This window comes from Ceratosolen solmsi, unplaced genomic scaffold (genome assembly GCF_000503995.2).
Source record: "Ceratosolen solmsi marchali unplaced genomic scaffold, CerSol_1.0 scaffold6, whole genome shotgun sequence".
NCBI classification, from domain to species: domain Eukaryota; kingdom Metazoa; phylum Arthropoda; class Insecta; order Hymenoptera; family Agaonidae; genus Ceratosolen; species Ceratosolen solmsi.
Window position 1 is genome coordinate 740,773 of NW_011948414.1, and position 21,870 is coordinate 762,642.

Here is a 21,870-nt window from a genome sequence, read left to right on the forward strand (position 1 = left end):
TTTTTTGTTTTTTTTTTTTTTTTTTTTTTTTTTTTTTTTTTTTTTTTTTTTTGTTTGTTAACGTATTTATGCTTTATCTTTAGGTCGCGAAATTTCACTTTTCATAGATTAATCTTTGTTATACGCGCATGCACATGCACGTACGCACGTGATGAATCAAAAGCGATACTTCCGTTGACAATATCGTGAAAAGGCATGGACAGATAAAGGAAACTGAAAGGAATCGTTTCATAATTTTTTAAAAGGCTTTGCAACATACATTAATATTTACATACATGAGAGAGGTTCTTTCTTATGGGGAATGAAGAGGAGGGTCTCGATCTGATCGAAAAGTGAATTGATTAGAAAATTAGTCAAATTATCGCCAACTTATCAGTCGCATTTACTCTTCTCGGCGCTCCCTCGACAATTTAATATCCGCCAACAACATTAAAACAAAGTAGTAACGTATATCGGTAGCTCCCGACATTAAACACTGCTTCTAAGAAATTGACAAACTACTTAGTCATTGATTTAACAAAGATTAAAATAAAACTTATCCTCCAAAGCGAAAGAGGAATCGTCCACAGAGCGAATGCACAGGAACACTTGAAAAACATTGTGCCTCGTGTCTCGCACATTTAATAATTATAATAGCTACAGTGCTTTGGCGCTATCCCTATTAGTCTACCATAATTTGTTTTATCCTCGCCCTCGAATCGATATCCCAGCAAGGATACACTCCAACTCGCGTCCTCGAACTCTGTCCAAGAGAATCCCTTATCCCCAGGCACCGAACATTTCGAGAATCCAAAGAGGCCAATGCTCGATTACACCCGGCTCCTACTTCCTAATCCGCATCCTCACCGCGGTCGTCACTACTCACGAAAGCTGTCACGACGGCGAGCACGGAGTACCGAAGGATGCACTGCTACTCGCATGGCCGTTCCCGATCCAGCGGGCGTCATTACGATTGAGGGGGCGTCGTGACGACGCCGTGACTCTCAGCTACGGACTGGCAGCTCGCGAGCGTCGCGGCGGCGCGTGACGCCAGGCATCGGGAGCAGCGACGCGAGCGCAAGGCCCCCGGCGGGCTTGTCCTTTTCTTTTTTGTAACGCGCCACGCGTTTCTCAGGCTCCTCGTGGCTGGTAGCCCGGGTGACGATGAGTTGCCCTGCCGATAGGCCAGACTTTATTTTTAAAGCGCCAGCCCTTTGATTTCTGAGCGCGACGACAGAGTCGAGGCTCGAGCGATTGGAGCGAATTTATCACCGGCGGCACTTCCAAAGACACAAATTTGGCTTTTAGGTGGAAGATCGATAGTGAAATATTTTTGGCATTCGATCCACTTTCACTAATAACGGATACGTGTTTTCCAGATTTCTAGCGAGATTGTCGGACATTGAATTTGTAATATCAAAGCTCAGCGAACATTTACCGACTCGCAAGAGTGTCCAATGATACACTGTAGTAGCTAAAGGAATTATTCGCAGAGGAAAGACGCGAGAGAGTGGTTGAAATAATTAAATCCATACGGCTGGATTCGATGATTGGAGATAGTAGCGTATTTGAAGTAAGGAAAGTTGATGAATTGTCCGCTATCAGTGACTTCGCACTACTAACTTTAATGATTGCTTAATTGTCAAAAGAAAACAAATATTGCTGAAAATTACCGAATCTTTTGTGTCGGATCATTAGCTGACATCGACACTTTTTTCACCACAAATTATAAATATGCTTCTACAATAACCTTGTGACTTTTTCCATTAAAAAGATGATCGTTCGTAATTTAACGAAAAGCTGTGTTGTAACGAGCGATCTTCAGTCCTATACTTTACCAACACCTTATGAAACTTTCCAATTAATTATCTACTTTTTGTTCTATTGTTTAATGCTTGATAATTACAAATTAACAAAAAATTAAGATTTAATTAAGTAAGCGCTTGTATGCAAGAGAAAAGAGGTGTGCTAAAATAAATCTTTGAGAACGATACCGAAAAGCAACTGTTGAAGATTAAAGCTTCAGTAGACAATCGTAAGCTGTGAATAAATCTTAAATGAAATTGTAAATTTATTTCGTCGTAATGCTCGGGCAGTAAAGCCGATACAATTGCGAGTTGAATTCTGCGCGACTTTTGGTGTGACGCGTATGAGTGAAAAAATATGCAATATTCGCATGTGCTCTTTACGTCATAACGATCATATCGAAGTTGCTTTAACGAGATGACATCCTTTGTCACAAATACCTATTTAAATTTTCAACTCTTCTCGTAACACAGTCGTTCGTGAAATAATTCACTTCAAATGTACAGTAAGAATATTTAAAAAAAAAAAAAAAAAATTTATACAGAGTCAATATTTTCTTTTTGCATAATTGAGATTGCATTGAGAAAATTAATGAAAAAAAAAAAAAAATCATTGTCATTTATGTAGGCCGCAAATTGTAAATATCGAAGGTAGTAGTCGGAAGTAAGAATTTTGAGGTAAGAAAATGAAAAAATAAGAATAATAAATAAATAAAGATGGGACATTAATAGGCACAAAGTAAAAGCGATAATCATTGAGATGATCTGATTCTGCACTCATTTGGACTGTAAAGATTTAACTTTACCAACGATCTGCTGAATCTGCATCGTAACACAAATTTTTATTTTTACTGACTATAAAAACAGCTTCCTTCTCATCAATTTTATGATGTCGGGCATTAAACAGACAATAAAACTAATAGCAACCACATTAAAATATAATAATATTAACAACAATAATAATTGTTATATTAAGTTTTTGTAAATTGTATATTACTTAAAACACAGATTTCTTATATCAAAAGCTATCTATTTTTATCTGACTTTCGAAAAATAAATTGATATTAGATATTCGTAAAGTTTTAAAATTACCGACGACGAGTTATTTTGTTCGTTCTATTATAATTGTCAGTTTTTGCAATTGTAATATTGTCTGAAATCTATATAAATAATTCGATTAACAATAAATGTTTGTTAAAAAAAAAAAAAAAAAAAAAAAAAAAAAAAAAAAAGAAGAAAAAATATATATTTAATGAAAAATGTAAAATATTTATCACATTGTGAATAGTTTACTGCGAGTTTCACTGCTAATGTATATTTGTGCGTGAGAGGGACTTTTTCTTTTTTTGAAACTTTGAAACTTATCTTGAACACATCGATATTTCTAATTTAAAACTGAAAATTTAAACTGTTCATAGTGAATAACATGCATTAGTATGCTAAAAAGATATTACCATAAAGTGAATAATTACTTTGAACTTTTCATCAAATATGAACAAAATATTAAATAATAAATTAACTACAATAGAATTTACTTACTTACTGATTTTAATAAATGTTTGTGTATTTAATAGGAAAAATCTAATTCGCCATTTAGTCATTTTAATATTACGATTATAATAGCAAATCGAGCCATTCAAATATTGACCTTGAATTTTACGGAAATACTGGCTATTTTTATCTAATAAAATTTCTCCCTCTCCAAACTTGTTATACTATTAAAATAGCTTAATAAAATATAAAGTTCTATATATAGAAAAATATTATAAATAAAATTAATGATAAATGTTGGTGATATCTGTCGATAAATCTAACGGATGTTTATATTGTATTTTTTATGTTGTGTAAGAAAAATTATAAAATAGCAAAAATATCATATTGAGAAATATTTTTACATATAAAAGAAAAACTGCTATTGTATAAAATACTTCTTTGAAAAAATAGTTATAATATTAAATGATGAAAAAGAGATAAAATTTTGCGTTAATAATTTTGCTTAAATGACATTTGATAAAAGACTTATAGAAGAACTTAGTTCTGACATATTCTACAACATAAATCTTTATCCTCGTCTCCACTTGCGATTGATTATCGTTTCACTGGTTTGTTTAAATTGTATAATGAAAATTCTAATATATATCGCATTTTAATATATATCGCTTGTAATAAAGATCATTAAGCTAGATATGCAATTGAAATATTAAGGAATATATTTGTATTCTTTAGCGCATACATTTAAACAAAGTAATCGTAACCGTTTAAACATTATTAAATAAAATCATATTCACTACAGAATGAGCCACTTGTTTGAATTAAATTTTATATTACATTTTAAATAGAGAAACTTTCTGATCAGGTATAGAAAATGTTTTGTGTTAAAAATTTGTTTGTAATTTTATAAAATCCTAAATGATTTAATAAAAATTATTTAATATATTTTAATACTGTATTTTAGCTGTTATAAAAATATCATCGTATTAAACAAATATGAGGTATCTTTTTTCAGTAAATAATTTATATATTATTTTATAGCTTTAAAAGGAATAGTTTTAATAATTCATGATAATAAACAATAGAGTATAGTTTATGCATTGTCACGAAATCCTAATATAAATTTATTTTTAATGAACTTTATACTCAATGTTTTAAATAATTATAAGACATTAAATATGGCAATTCAACATATAAATAAAATTCAAATAAAATTCAAAATTCTATATTTTTCATTAGCAATATAGTGTAAAAGGATTATTCTTCTAAGCTTAATATCAAAATTTATATTATGATTGGTATTTGGTATTATTTACAATAAACACTCATTGTTTATTATTACAGACTATTTAAATTTTACAAAAGTCAATGTCCTATAAAAATATTATAAAAATAAATGTTGATGTCAACTAAAATCACTATGTTTCAGCAATTTAAAAAAAAAACATAATCAATAAATAATTCTTCCTGGAATATTATCCTCGTATAAAGGCAATATCCTATTAATTGTAAATTATATAATTAGCATAATATGTATTATACATTGTAAAATATTGTTCTGCTAATGCACGTAATAAAAAATGTTTTTTACAAACTTAAAAATCAATAGTTTTGAAAATTCGTTCAATATATTCATCGACACAGAATGAATGACCAACAGTTGTTTACTTTGTCCTCGTATATATGAAAAGATATATGAAATTTGAAAAGAAATTTAACGGAGCTTCATTTGTAAAATGAACGTATTCATATTTTTTAGTTCTTTATTTTATTAATTTTTTTTATTATTTTTTTTTTTTTCCAAATTAAATAAATCCACGCAATATTACGATCATTTCGTCCGAATCTTGAGCTAAAAATTAACAAATACGCTCTTTTTTATTACTTATTTTCTTTGAATATAATTAAGTTAGATCACTCTTTCTCTTTCCTTGCCGGTGTAATATAATTCTATTCAATTTGATATTATATATTAAATCCGTGGTTATGTGCTGCTTAAAACAATTTTTTATATATAATTTCTTATTCTATTAGTAATCGATAAAAGTGAATTAGATTATATATAATGATATTCTGATAATTCATATCTTAAATATTTCTATTCATTTATATTCATAATATATATTTTTGATGATAATACATATGCAACTAACTACTCGTTTAATCGAATAATACATTTACTAGATTATAATTATATAACATTTTTAATTTGTTTAATATATTAGTATCGATGATAAAAATAATTAAGCCACCAGATATTTTACATACACTGCTTGTCATTTCACTTCAATCGAAACATTTTGTATAATAAAAAAATTTCGCCTTCAATTATTTTAGTAATTAAGAATTAATACTCTAGCTATTGTTATAGAAGCTTAAAAATTGAAATACACAATATGCAAGCAATTTAAAGAATATTGAAAATATGCTTAACTCATACCTACACATGTGCATCATCATAGAATGTTCATATGCATATTTCATGCAATAAACACGATACTGTATGCATGAAAACTGCCGATTAAAATATTTTGTTTAGACAAAACTCTTTAAATACCGTTAATTTTAAATAACGAAGGTCCAGACACATACCGTTTCTTCGTCTCAATATTTATATTTTAATTATTTTAATTATTTCGTAATCCAATGCTCTTCGATTATAATTTGACTGCCATAATGACTATCAGTTTGAATTATCGAACAGGTAAAGCATCTAAATTATTAATATGTAGCAGTAGCATTTTTTTTTTTTTTTTTCTACATTAAAGTGAAGATAAATCAAATTTAACGTATTCGATAGATGTTAATTAAAATCTTCATATGGCATCGAATATGTTCCATTGTTAAGTAATTCATTATGTTATTATTGATTATAATCTTCGTTATTATGAAATCTTAATCTTGAATGAACAATTTTTTTTTCACATTTATTTACACATATAAATCATACGTAATTACATACTAAATAAAAATACGCATCCTCCATATAAAACCATGAAATTACTGAACTTTCACGCACTTCTTCTATAACATATCGATCACTTTAATTTTTTATTTTTAATTTATTTAAATTCTTTTACCGAAATATTATGCGAATCGCATAACTTCGTGTCTCCGAGGCTCGTGTAAGTTTTCATTACTTCATAACATTCATAATACTTGCATTATACTTTTGCTTTAAAATTACAAATTTTAGTGAGGTATGACATTTTATATCTTATTAAATTGTAATAAAATATTTAAATATTTCAAATTTACGCGTAAATGAGAATTAAAAATTATAAGCAATTCAATAGATTTAACGAATTATTAAAATTTAAATAAAGGCAATAAATCAGTGATATTTTTTGATTTTCACGAATACAGTCTTACATAAAAAATTGATGCTCTTTCATATTTTCAAATGTTTATTGCAATGTTTCCGTTAATACATTATTGTTATGCATAATACCATGATGTAAAAGAGCAAATTTCTAATTATTATAAATCACAAATTATTCTTAGCTTATTCTTATCTTCAATCTGAAATTATACAGTCATGTGAAAGAAATGGATTTTAGCAAGATATTGAAAATTATATATGTAATATAAGCATTATATATTAGCTCATTTATAAGAATAATGCAAACGTTCTAAATGTAATATTAGATCACTCTATTAACAAATAAGTACGTAAACATTTAATATTATATTTTATAAATACATTTAATAATAAGACTAAATTTAAAGATTTAGTTTTTTAATTAATACAAAAAGTAAGTACGAATATCAAGAAAGATGTAATTGATTATTTTTTGTGCATTACACCGTAAAACAGAATCGCTCAAATAGTAATATTATGATTAATTGTCTTAATACAAAAATATGCTTTTGCCTATTTTAAATGCAAATTAATATTTTCATGAGTTTTAATCAAGTGTGCATGGCCATAGATATAATTTTAAAGGATTGTGCCAATACATATTTATTTGTAAAAAAATTGGATATATATTTAATATATTTATATTAAAAATTTACGTATATAAAGTGCTTGTACATTTTTGTATGTTTACGTGTATCACCAGTCTAGATTATATTGTTTTACTTTAAATAAATTGCTGTGTTTTCAATTCATTCTGTAAAGCTCAAAAAAGCGCGACACAATTTTTGTAAAAAAAAAAAAAAAAACAGAAAAAACAGAAAAAACAGAAAAATCTATCAAATAACATCAAAATTATTAGGATTTCATGCATAGAATGATTAGAGCAACACGATATAATAGAGTTTGAAAAGATATACAGAATTAAATGTAAGTACACATATAGAAATAAATCAAGTAAGTCCATGAAATATTTATTTAACGGAATAAAATAATTGAAATGAATTTCCGAATGAATGGATAAATGATTAACAGCTTTTCCTGAATTCTACACCAACAGATTCTCGAAATATTCAATGTTTGGGTGTAATTTGTTGCCGTAATGTTAGTTCCAGATGTAAAGCAATTTTTATTGACTCACGTTGGAGTTCGTACCCCAAGAATGAAAGATCTAACAACAACAACAACAAAAATAAAAATAAACAAATAAATAAATAAATAAATAAATAAATAGAAACAAACAACGTTGCCGCATCAGTTGATCGATTGCCATAAAAGTCAGTCGCTGGTAAATGCCGATGAAATAGGATCGAAACGAAGCGTCGACCGAGCGCCGGACAGTCTGTTACTTAAGAGCCTACGCAATTGGGTAAATGCGCATGACTTTCGGAATGCCCAAGCACGGCTACAAATGCTCATATTTAAGTCCTTAGTTGTGCTTTACAAGGGAAAAGAGCAAACGAGATGCCACCGGCTGATGAGTAATTAGGAAGTACGAGGAAAGCCGAGTATTACAATTATTATGGCGATATATATGTGTTTGTACGCATTACCGATTAGCTTAATTGTAAATTGTTGGGTCAATTTGGAAATTTGGAAGCTTATCATCGTTTAATTAAAAGAAAAAATCTTACTCAGATGACTTAAACATATTGTTCCGTCAAGAAAATTTATTATTATATTTTGTTAATATTTTTATGTCTATCTTACTGTTTATTTTATTTTATTTTATTTTATTTTATTTTATTTTTTTTTTTAAATTATACTTTATAAAACTAATGAGATATGTACTTTTTATAATAAAATTGTCTTTTGTTTCACTTAAATGATATTTTAATACCATTTCTTGAAGCATCATTTCCATATAATTATAACAATTGGAGTTTATTCTTTCGTTACTTATACTTTCGTAAATTTAACATCAAAGATGTTATGCTCATTATTATCATTATAATAATTGACAATTCAACATATTTTTTCCCTACTATACGGATACATTAGTATGCTCAGTTTATAAAAAATATTTGTTAACAAACTGAATTTCATTTATATAAAGAAAAAGTATTTTAAGAACTTGACTATTTTTGTTTATTTTTATGTGCACTAATTAACTTGGTCTAAAAATTTATGAGCCTTCGCAAATTCATGGAAAATTAAATGAGAATAAAAATATGTATTTTTAATACACGATTCCAACTAAATAATCCTATTTTAAAGTAGCAATAAAACGACTATAAAAACCTAAATTATAAATATATATTTCTTGCAAGAATATGATTATATTTTTATTCTCAATTTAAGTAGAGAGAAACTTTTCGAAATTCTAATAATTCAATAAGTAGTAATTAAACTATTTTATAAAGCCAATTAAATAAAAGCTTAAAACCAGCTTACATTTCTAATGAGAATTTTATCCAGAATTCTTCGGTTATTTTTGCAACACATAATGCAGACGATGCAATAACAATGTAGTATTATTCTCTATAATAGAGAATACAAATGAAATTATAAAAAATGAATATTAAAATAATGCGTTGAGAAAAAAAGCTGTTTCCACATTTATAATATAATTTATGAATAATTAATATAGAATATTTCGGAAAATAATTATTAATGTTATTAAATTTTCATTCGAAATAATTAAAAAAAAAAAAAACCATTTAAATTATATCGAAATCAATTTAAAATGTGTTGTCATTTCAAAAAAAAAAAAAAAAAAAAAAAAAAAAAAAAAAAAAAAAAAAAAAAAAAATCGAATCTAATATAAACAAATAATTAAATGGGAGCTTAAAATAGAATAGGCTTTTAGTTTGAATATAAATTGAGTTCATTGTGTTTAATAAATATGCGCAGCAAGAAACTGAAGTAAAAAAAGATCGGGATCAAAGAGATAGACTAATGTTAACTTGTAAGTTTGAAAAATAGAACATCTCGATAAAACGTTAAATAGATTTATTTGATCAATGTTTGATACAAATCAGAAGCGTAAATTATTTAGTGGACAAGCCAATAAGCTTCCAATTTTTTTAATATGAAATTAAGATTCATGGTATCTGCCGTTATTCAACAACGATCAGTTTTTTACTTGCTTTTTTATATTACATAAGTCATCAAGGTCAAAGAATAATGTAAAGGATGTACGCGTGTGCATATATCATTACCATTTATGTTTATTCATCGGATCAAGGATTTTTAATTATATGATTTTCTGCAGAACCAGTAGAAAATATCGATTTTATTTTTTGTTCAATTTTAGCGAAAATTATACGAGATATTGACCGAATAGAGTTCACTGACCAAATTCACCACTTTATTTTGCTTCTATGAAACAATGATAAACTAATAATTAAAAAGAAAATCTAATTAAATTCAAAAAAATACATACCTCAAAATTATTTTTACACTGAGGTATATAGTATTTACAATTATAATTAAACTCAATTTTCTTTTTGATTTTGTGAATCTCAATCATAATTATATAATATTAAATATATAACGTATAGTTGTATTTAATATTATTTAATACTCGATTAATTCACTTGCGAATTAGTTATATAAATCTACTTTGTGAAATAAAATTTTACATGTCGATTTAAATATTACAAGACGTTCACTAAATATTATTTAGAAATTAAAATAAAATTGAATTTAAAAGTAAAAAAGTGAATTAATTAAAACTCTAACTTTATAATAATTATGAATAAAAATTTATGAAATTATGAATAGATATTATGTAATTTAAAAATAACAATGAGTATATTCACAACAGATTGATTGGTTTAAAGTATTTAAACATAAATCTGATTTTAATTGATACTTTTCAACGTAATTAAACTTAAGGCTATTTTATATTGTGTATTGATTACTTTATATCTTTTAATTGAAATTAGCTAAGAAGAAAAATATGAAGAAACAATGCGAAAATATATTAACTCTTCGTCTCCCTTTTTATTCTTCATTGAGCGTTGTACGTATTTTAGATTATTTAATGTTCTATTCCTGCTTTATTTTTATTTTTATTTTCACTACAATAATGAGCAGAAGTGCATTAATCATTAATATTTTATGATTAACTATGCAAGGCTGTATTTTTTTCATTCATATTTTAATTGAACTTCCTTATAACTGTAAGAAGTACATAACAACTAAGCTTATTAACAATATGAGCATTAATAGAAAATTTGTAGATAAATGTGCAATGAATTGATATTCGAGAGGATTTTGCGTTTTCCGTCTCTCAACCGCTACCAATGCATTGTATTACATTGTATTTCATCTAAATACTCATCTTTCTCGCATTAGTGGTGATTATAATTAATAACTATCATTGGGACACATTGTAAGAGCTTTATTTATAGGAATATATATAGTCCATCAGCTGTTAGAAATAACGAAATTTTGAATAAACTTAACAATTGTACTTATTATTTATTTAATGATTTAATCTGTATTTTAGCATATGTATAAATTTAAATTGTCATAATTAGTGACTATTCGTGAGTTATTATTCGTGAGTCTCTACTAATTAGAGAAAACATCCGATCTTATGCCAAAACTTTGAAGCCCTTGAAATCTTATAATATTCATAAAATGTTTGTTATAGCTAGTAAATATTTTTTCATACAACTAAAATTAGTAATGAATATTTAAATAAATTTTTATTTAATTTTACAATTTTTAAAGATTAAATATCTTCATTTCAAGTATTTCTCAGAAATTTTCATTACAATGATTTCTTATTGCAAAATACTTTACATTTTCTGTAAGAGGATACTGATGTCACTTAATGAACTGCTTTCATTATAGAGGAAATGAGATTTATCAATTGAAGAATGAATGGATCGCATTCTAATAAAGTAAATGCGATCTTTCGAATATTTTTTGTTTAGAAATTTAGAAATTGATATAAAAAAAAAAAAAAAAAAAAAAAAAAAGAGTATGAATAATCATTGTTAATTCAATAATTCTATAAATAAATTAATATAATCAACAATACTTTTATTTTTATTTAAATTGCTCGGCAATATCAATGTGTACATGTTGCTAATTAATATCACAAAATAAAACGATATCATTACATATAAATATTTGATTAAATTCAACTCCAAGTACATTTAAATTGTCTAAATTTAATCGGTGTTCTTAAAATGATTAAATCCAATGAATTTAATATTATAAAATAGTACACTTTAAACGACACATTCAGTTACAAATGAAATAATTCAATAAACGTGAAATTTACACAACAAAAACTAATTTATGGCATAAAATATAATAAATAATATAATAAATGGTAATAATTATTAAGAATAATAACAAAAAATTGATTGCATGCTAATTTAATGCCAAAATTTTCATCACATTTTAGAGAAGAAATTTATATATCTAAACACTTTTGTATATGCATATTTAGAAATGTATGTCTACATGTATGTTTGTGGAACGGCTATTTTTAGTAGTAAAATAGATAATAATTGTAGTACAGTTGATTTTTGACGAAACTCTATTGATAGTATTGTCATTGTTGTATAAATTACTTGGGATGTTATATTGCCTTAATTATTAATTAGTAATGAAAATTTTCAGACAAATAATATTAAAAGCTAATTTTCTAACTAAGAATTGGAATAATCTGTTAAGACTTTCTGTAATAGCATCACTGCTGAAATAAGATTCTTTTACAATTATCTCGATTCACTTTTTTAAAAAGTGCACTTACGTAGTTAAAGATAAATATGCATTAATTTATGTAATATCAGACCCATTTGACATATCAGATAACATGTTTGCAGTTATTTTGACTTTGAAATCCATTGTTGAAACTCTTAAAATGTATAAATGTATGGGGGAACTTCGCTTTATGTTACGATGTGACATAAAATAAATGTTTATTTAATAACGCAATTCGAAACTTTCATCTAATTACATATTTTTGTCTTTCATTGCAAATCTGTAGAATAAATGAATTTTAATATAATTGAATATGGCACTAATTCGTGATACATATTTTTCATATTTTATGAAATACAATTTGATATAGCTTCCACACTGCAATATATAATTTACTTTAAATAATATAATTAATGCAATGAAGAGAAAATAAAGGCAATAATAAAGAAAGTCTAAATGCACAATTTTGTTTGGAAATCGCTTAAGTAAAAAGACAATGAATAGGCTTAAGAATACGTGGAAGTATTGAAAGAGAAATGAACAAACAAGTGTTCGGTTCCTATGATAAAACGACTTACATATTAGAGCGGACCATGTGTTCAGACACTAACGCACGCAAATAGATTCTTTACGCATTAATTCAATCGGCACTCGGGTTTTCTTTGATTAACGGTGCTCGCGCAAAGTTGAAAGTATAACCGTACGGTGATTTTTTTTTTCTTCTTAAGAAAGAATAAAATTGAACATTAGTCACCGTTGATGCTTATGAGCATATTTATCAGGAAACTTGTTTTCTCACACCGCATGGTGACGTTCAAACTTCTTTTTATACTTGTTTATTTTTCTGTTGATCTTTTTTTAGATGCTAAGTAACGAGTAATTTTTTTTTTTTTTTTTTTTTTTTTTTAATGAATTCCCTACTTGAATGCAATGCATTCACTTCTTTTCTCTAGCATGTAACATTCAACAAATTTAATAAAAATTACGTGCATTGATCATTTTTATAAGGTAATTCAATGAATCAAATAATTAATTTATTTATTAGATATGAAATTATTAAATTAAATTATAAAAATTCAGTATTAAATCTTATTATTATTATTAGTATTATTATTATTATTATTATTATTATTATTAATATTGATCAGATAGTTTTATATAACGGTAAAACTGTTAAATTTCTTTCGTACTTAGTGCAGTATGAAAGAATTATTTGAATTTGGGTAATATTTTATCCTATTTTTATATTTGACAAAAAAAAAATCAGTCTAAATATTCAATTATTAGGATAAAAATATTATGCAGTCACATTATATTTCCAATATTCCGTGACATAAAATTTCATAGTTTCGTAGATATTGAAATAATACCCTAACATTAAATATCCACATATGTATAAATAATAATTCAAGTGTTATTAAATCGTTTTATTTCTTAGTTTCCATATTTTATAATTAATATAATAATTTATCTTAATTTAAATGAGCCCTTAAAAAAATTAGATGCTATACATAATTTGCAATCTTTCAATAACGCCATTGCATTAATATTTTTAAATGATGAATAATCATTAATAATTAAACAAATATTTACGTTTTATCTACAAATATTTTACATATTACATTGATATCAATTATATTTAGCTTTTAAACGGCTAATGGATTCAAATGGAAATTTTTATTTACGAAAAATGTTCGATAGGGTACAAAGCAGTTGAAATCTTTAAATGAGAAGCTCAAAACAGTAGATCCCTTAATCATCAAGTGTTAATCACAAAAATTAATTTGTAGAGTAAAAGATTGAGAGGACAATCTACCATACCGACTAAAGTCTTATAGAATTACAAATCAACGACATTCACTTTTCACAATCCTGCTAGAGGGCGCGATGGCACGCTATTCACAATTTTCTTACAAATGTAATGTATATGTGGGAAAACTCACCGAAGTGTGCTTTATCGGCTGCAGTTCGGTGACCTCAAATTCATCACCACTCAAACTTGAAATCGTCGAGCAGTCTGAGATCTTGCGGCTTGGGGGAATGTCAAGGAGCTCGTACGTCGTTGTCGTCGTTGCCGCTGTCGTCCTGTCTTTCATCTCTGATGTCCTGGTCGATTCGTCGTAGCCAACGGATAGTTTCGTATAATATAGATTGGAGGATGCCAAACAGGAATTTCGCCTGTTCCCACCATCATTTATGTGCCTGCTACAAGTCACATTGGAAATGTATTGAATATTTATATTTTCTTCATAATTATTACTCGTTAGCGACTCGTCAATAACTCCTAAATTCCGCTATTTACGCCTACTTAACACACATTATTATAAATTGAAAACAAAAGAATTTATGATATAAATTAATTATTTATGTCATTAATTTTTACGTAATTGGATACTTCTGTTATCATCTATATTTCCGTAAAGAATTTAAAATTCATACATAATCATAATAATATCTATACTTTGTATAATTAAATGAACGTAGTCTAATGTGAATTTTGTTTATGAAAGGTTATTTCAAGATAATTATATTTTAAAAAGTTCTTAGAAGCAGGGAATAATAATGATTTTGTTGATTTGACATAATTTATTACGACAAATATAAATAGACAGTGCCCGTTATAAACAGCTCTAAGAACGGAAGTTGTTGCAAGCCAATGTGTTCATTGTTCCATAAGCAAATAAGAATTCATTTTTCACCCGTACTGGCTGACTTGCGCATTTACTCACTCAATGGCAATCGGTTAATCGGATTGCTCGAACATTCTTTTATATTACATGGCAATTTCAATAACGTCACTTCCATTAAAATACATTGCACTTACGTTATTTATCAATAATTAAATTAATTACTTTTACAATGTTTCCAAAATTACATTCATTTTCAAGAAACATACAAATTCTTCATCATGATTGTTTGTTTACCCAACTGTCGGAGCCTTTAATTTTCATTAAATGAGATAAGTGAAGTCGACATAGCAATTAATATATTGACCTTTAAGATTGAAATTTACTTTGTGACACTCATTCTTAGTGAATTAAAAATTCTAAAAGTAAAGAAAAAAAAAAAATTGTTCTATTCAAAAGCACATTGAAGCCCATTATAGGGCATCGATGATTATAAAGAGACTTTTTCGAAAGTGTCAAGGTGCGATCGATCGCCAACCTTTGTAAGAGCTTAATGCCAATATGTGGACAGCAGTTCTCATCTATCATTACATAAAATTATTTACTATTTCTTGTTAAAATACTCAATGCTGTTGTAAGCAAGTGTACCTTGAAATATTGAGGTTTATGGGCCCCACGCAAACACAACAAGAGTCTGAGTGTCGTCGGTGCCGACAAACCTGAAGCATGTGATTCTCGAGGCTCGGCGAAAGATCCTGGAAGTCTCGGCCCTCGTCGCAATCGAGGCAGGAGCAGCTGCTAGCTTGGCTAGGGCTAGCGCTATTACTCTCAAGTTTTTCCAGCTCCGAGTCGCTGCGTTCGAATTTCTCGTCAAAGTACGAATAGTCCGAGTAATCGCTGACGACGACACTGGGCGTTCGCCAATACCTGGGCCTCCCGTCGCTCGACTCACTCTCGACACTGTCACCTGATGTTCGAAAAGCCAGACTTTTTTATATTTATGTTTTCGGGGAGTGACACGACAGACATTAGTCATTTGCTCGGCAGTTTCATGTGTTTTAATCATTCGAATAAATGGGATTAGATTTATTGCGACAGTCTGGATGAACCTGCCATTGAGCTTGAGATTATTCTATAAGCTATTTTCAACAGAAGATAAAAATTGTCAAATGAAACGAATATATTCCTTTTCACAGATCAAATCAGCATGAGGAGCAAATTAATTATCCGAAAGTGTGGGAAAGCATAGAGAGGAATAAGAATTACGTTAAAGCGATATATTTGATCATTCAAAAGTTTCATAAGGAATTGATAAGTTAACCAATAGGCAGATAACTAAGTTTAAAATTGAAAATACATGTATATACACAATGTCCAATGTATACAAAATACAGCAGTGACAAAGAAAACAATTATATATACGATTAAAAATAAGAGAAAAAAAATAAGAAAATAAGAACAAGGAATTACATAGAGGAAACAAAAAACAAAAAAAACAAAAAAACAAAAAAAAAAAAGAATAAAATGAAATATTAGTAAATAAAAAAAGCATAACATTCGACTTAATAAATAACGTGAAGTTGAGCAAAATTGACAAAATATTTATTGGTATAGATCGGATAAAAAATGATTTTCAACATAAATCAGATTTACGATGAATAGAAAATTGTGTCTGTGACGGAAATAAATGATCTACTTAATATGATGAAAATTATTTTAAGAAACTAATGAATGGCTTGACAAATTGACACTATCATTGATAATAAAATAATCTTTAGCGTTCGAGTTTATGAGAAATATATATATATATATATATATATATATATTTATTGGGGTAAAATTATATCGATTAATAAATCTAATATTAATATAATTTAAAATTATTAGATTCATATGTATAACATTCGACAAGGAATATATACTTAAAAAAAATAGTTAAATTCATTTATGATTTTATAACAATTATTATATAAATAGATTCAGAGCATAATATAACAAAAATAAAAATATGTCGGAAATTTTAATTTGTTATCGATAGAAGGCATATTTGTGAAGATTTGGCTTGTATGTTTCGTTTAAATAAACTAGTGATCAAATTATTCTTTTAACGCGAAATTATTAATAGAAATAATGACATATTTAGAAAATATTGCACTAATCAAAAATTTGTAATATATATAAAATTATGATTAAAAAAAAGATTAATATATTTATATATTTTGTATACGAATAAATCATTAACAATATTTTAATAGCTTTAGATATAATTGAAGGAAAAGATGTACACACATACCGATGAGATAAAAAAATTTCCAGATTTGCATAAAATTGTAAAGAATTCCAATGCTATCAATTAAAAGAATATTAATTCGAAATGTAAAATAGCCTATCGAATACCTATTGACGTATAAAATATTTAATTACGATATTTTCGATTAAAATCCCAATGGATTATATAATTTGAATAGTCTAAATAAATATAATAATCCATATGTATTTAAAAAATTAGAAATTTGTGTTAAATACAAAAGCAATGAAATATAAATATTTTCATTTTATTAAGAAAATAGTGCAACTTAAATATGCTTCGATGTCTTTATTAAATGCCAATGTTTTATTTATTTTATGAGATTAAGGAAAAAATTAAGGAAGAAATCTCATTTGCATAGAGATCATGTGCATAGTATAGTTTTTTTCACTAAAATATATATTTCTGTCGTGAATTATACAAAAGTTAATTATCAATAATTGATGTTAAATTCTATATTAAGTCAATAAATTAAAATATATATATATATATATATATATATATATTTATTTATTTATGTAGAAATTATCAATAATGTAATGGTGTGATTAAGTATAACGGAAGTAATATTGAGATTCCTTTCACGTGGAAAGGAGAAATTGAAATTATGGAATATACATATATGTCAAATTAATAACCCATTTTTGATTCGTATTATTAAAAAGACAAGAATTTTCTCACATATACGGAGAACTTGATTTATTTGATTATTTTGATCGGAGATGAAAATATCGAAATATTCACTAACTTCATGATCAACTTGAAAATATTTTTTTCTTTTATAAAGTAAATCATTAAAGAATTCGAAATATTTAACATAAGTATTTAATTTAATTTCATAGATACGTAAATATTCATCGATGACACATTTGTAAAACGGAATTTCAAGATATAGCGGACTAATGACTAAAATCCATCGAATTCCCATAACAAAATCTTGATCGAAACGTCTGAATTTCAACTCACCCTTGTTCTGATCGTCGTCGCTAAGAACAGCGCTATCGGAACTGCAGCATCTAGTGACCCTGAGCTTCTGCCTCCTTACCGATTGCCCATAATCTTCTTCGCTAGTCACCGCGGAATCGATGCTCCAGCATCTCGAGACCGATCCCCTTTTTCTCTCGGAGTCGGGCTCGATTCCTTCATCGCTTAACGGGCTCTTATTGGCCGATCTGGCAACGACTATCGGCATCATACTCACCACCGTTTTCGAGTTGAACTCGTCGTACTCTTCCTGGGCCTCGGCCGCTGGGTTACTTATGTCTTCGCCGGTACCCATCATCTCCATTCGCTGGCTTTTCGATCTCATGGTGCGAGGGAAGTTGCAGGTGACTGTTTCTTAACGATCAGGCCAGATGACGACAAAATTGTCTCATTCTCTTCATATTGGCTTTTTGAACCTCCGCTGCATCATTATCGTTGCGAAAACTGCAAGTAATTTATTTTGGATTTATAATGATACTTCCACTTGCTCTAATTTGCTTTCACTATTTCCATAACTTATACATAGGATATCTTAAATTTGATATTGTGACAATGAAATAAATGTTTTTTTTCGTTGTTGTATTTTTTTTTTTTAATTACTTGACTCTGAAGATGAATGATTTTACAGATACATATTCATATTTTACATTATCACATAAAAGATTTAGATTTCTAATGTCACAATCGAATTTAAAATTTCCATTCACAATAAAATGAGTTTATTGAATATTATAGTAGAAGTGTAATTTCAAAGCAGAATATGGATTGTGCTTTATAAATTGTGAATAAATAATACTCGAATAGCCAACTAATTTCAATATTCCTGAATTTGTAAGTGAATTTTAACAATATTCTTTTATATAATGTGTTATTTCGTTAAAAAGTACTGAATTTTCGACTTCATCTTCGCCCCGTCAATATTTGCCAAAAAAATAAAAATACGTCTCTTTGCTAATTGAATCACCCATCGCTTTTCCTTTAAACGACAATAAAGATGGACGATTATCATTATGGTTGCGTTGATGAGACTACTCTTATCTACTTTTATTCACATGTTTCCATCCAAGAATTTAAATAGTTGAGCTCACATTACAGTTCAGCGAATTAATTTGCATAACAATCCAAACTGCTTCGATTATATAAGATAATATTGACAACTGTGTGAATAATTTTCTTGATATTCCAACCTGCTTTGACGTGCACACACACACACGCGCGCGCGCTCTTTCTCTCTCTCTCTCTCTCTCTCTCTCTCTCTATCTATCCCCCCCCCCACGCTTTTCAAAAGAACACAGAAATACTATTTTTTAACAAACCATCCTAATTTCGTTATATATATATAATATTTAATTTTAAATGTTTCACATTTTTAAAAATTTGTAATCCTATAATATATATTGATCAATTGTAGATTTACAATGGTTTATTTAAATTTTCATCAAAAAAATAAAAATCACGCAAATTATGTTTTATGAGATTGTTCATGTGACAAAAGTGATCGGATTGCTTTTTTATAATTTATGCGTAATTTAAATTGGTAAGTAATAAAAATTAATGTTTCATTAATGAACTTTCATATTCACTTTCGAATTTCGCAAAACTATATGACAATTATTTAATTTCTAATTCGAAAGTGGTAATAGTAACATAAGTATTTTTATCATTTCGTTTTGAATACAGACAAACTTGCATTACGTTCATCGATATTATAATTCATATAAATTTTCAATTTGATAATAAGAAGTAGGCTAACATTATATAAGATAATTAAAATTTCATTCGCCTTATCTACTTTTGATACTTTTCCGTCTCATTAATAGGTGCATAGACTATTTATAAATATTAAGAGCAACTTATTAATACAGCACAATGTTATATTTTCTTAGAATTAATTCGATTAAAAGTAGAATTTAAGTGAATAGTACGGCGAATTTAGAAATCTGCATCGATATTCAAAGCGTCTCACTCAACAACACATCGGAAGGCATTGCACTTTTAATGATACTCAACTCTATATATTAATATTAAACAGTAATTTAATTTAAATTTATAATTACTATTCAATAGTAAATAATTCAAATTTGCAATTTAACAATGGATATCGGTTCGCTACTTTGACGTTCACTGTTACAAAATCTCTTATTCGTTGAAAATAAAACCTTCCAACTAATACGCAGCTTTACTTTCGTATTTTATCGTTTAAAGTATTATTTCGTATTTAACGAGTTATCCAATCGTTATTTTCCTTTATATATTTTAAAAATAATTTCATACAATGTATGCGCAAAAATTTTCATGAAATATCAACGACTTTGTATCGTTTAGAAAATACGACAGAAAATGGATGAACAAAAGGATTCGTATGATATTGACTATCAATGCATATAATTGAAATTAACGGCTTAAATAATACACGAGTACTGTAAACGTTTTACAAAAACAAATAAAACAAACGAACAAACGAACAAACAAAAAAACTTTTACTAAATATATTTAATTTTTAAAAAAATACGCAACATGGGAGGATGATGCATGCAAGTATTATTACACATATATCCCGAAATATTTACTTTAGAAACTGTCAGCAGTCAATTAAAAACAAACTTAAATATCACTACTAAACGAGAGTTTTTAATTTTGTCACGTACGTAGAATCTCATGTTTTTCGTTTCTCTCTTAACCTAAATTTTATTTTTATTTTTATTCTTACATGGTAGCAAGCGTACGGCGTCGATACAACAACTACTTTTTATTTACAATTAAACGCTCATCTATCCTAAATAAATAACATTTTATGTGTTAAAGAGAAAAGACAAAAAAGCCCTTCCAAACTTCTTTATCTCGTAAGTCTAATGCAATTTATTACATCACACAACCAACTCCTCGTATAAAGCCTGGCAAAATCATTGGACAACATGAACAAGTTTTAATTGTCATTAAAAATCAATAATCCCTAGCTATGAATGAAACAAAACAAATCGACAGGGGCATTTTAAACACGGCATTAAATAATTATAATTCCATACCAATGACTGCCGTGTATCGTTGCGCTTTCGCTATTAATGATAAAATATCTGATCGAGGCATACCAACGAAAAATAACGAGACACATGCCATTAATTAAGACTATTGACGTATTACCTGGGTCGGTAAAATAAGAATTTTGCGGGTGACAGTGCATTGGCGAATATTGTCGTGAGAAAGGCATAGTCCCGTTAAATTGTGGGAACGTTAAGTCATCGACACACTCGTGACTACTCCCTTCTAGCTGAAGAGGCTAGAACATGGCATTCCATGTCCTTAATCTAACCTACAAAACGAAGCCCTTCGAAACTTTGAAATATAACAGGCTCCTTGCGGCATTTGCACGACTAAAATATAACACTGTAAACAAAGCACGCGTGTTCTTAACCTATATTATCGGACACTGCACTGCTACGACATACTTGTTAACTGTGTCGAGTGGATCGGAGGAAAAAATTCAGTAGCGCCACATCGACTTGTACGTCCGTTAGCCCTTTCGCTCGAACGCGAGGCCGATGGATGATGAGCCTCGAGCATCGTAGGAGAGCCTAATAGCGCTATATGGTGCCGAATACGAGTGCACGAGCCTCTTCTCACACACACGCACACACATCCACAAACTCA

General features: G+C 27.8%; 1 protein-coding gene across 1 annotated transcript in view; it reads right to left on the bottom strand.

Annotated features, from left to right (window-relative positions):
- Positions 1-21,798, bottom strand: part of IP3K2 (Inositol 1,4,5-triphosphate kinase 2) — a 54,778-nt gene extending 32,980 nt beyond the window's left edge. Inside the window, exons 1-4 of the mRNA XM_011506561.1 lie at positions 21,669-21,798; positions 18,205-18,666; positions 15,579-15,897; positions 14,247-14,508 (exon numbers count right to left, since the gene is read on the bottom strand). Of these exons, the coding sequence (XP_011504863.1) occupies positions 14,247-14,508; positions 15,579-15,897; positions 18,205-18,547 (924 nt within the window). The 5' untranslated portion in view covers positions 18,548-18,666; positions 21,669-21,798. The remainder of the gene's footprint in view (positions 1-14,246; positions 14,509-15,578; positions 15,898-18,204; positions 18,667-21,668) is intronic.
- Positions 21,799-21,870: the final 72 nt, after the last annotated feature.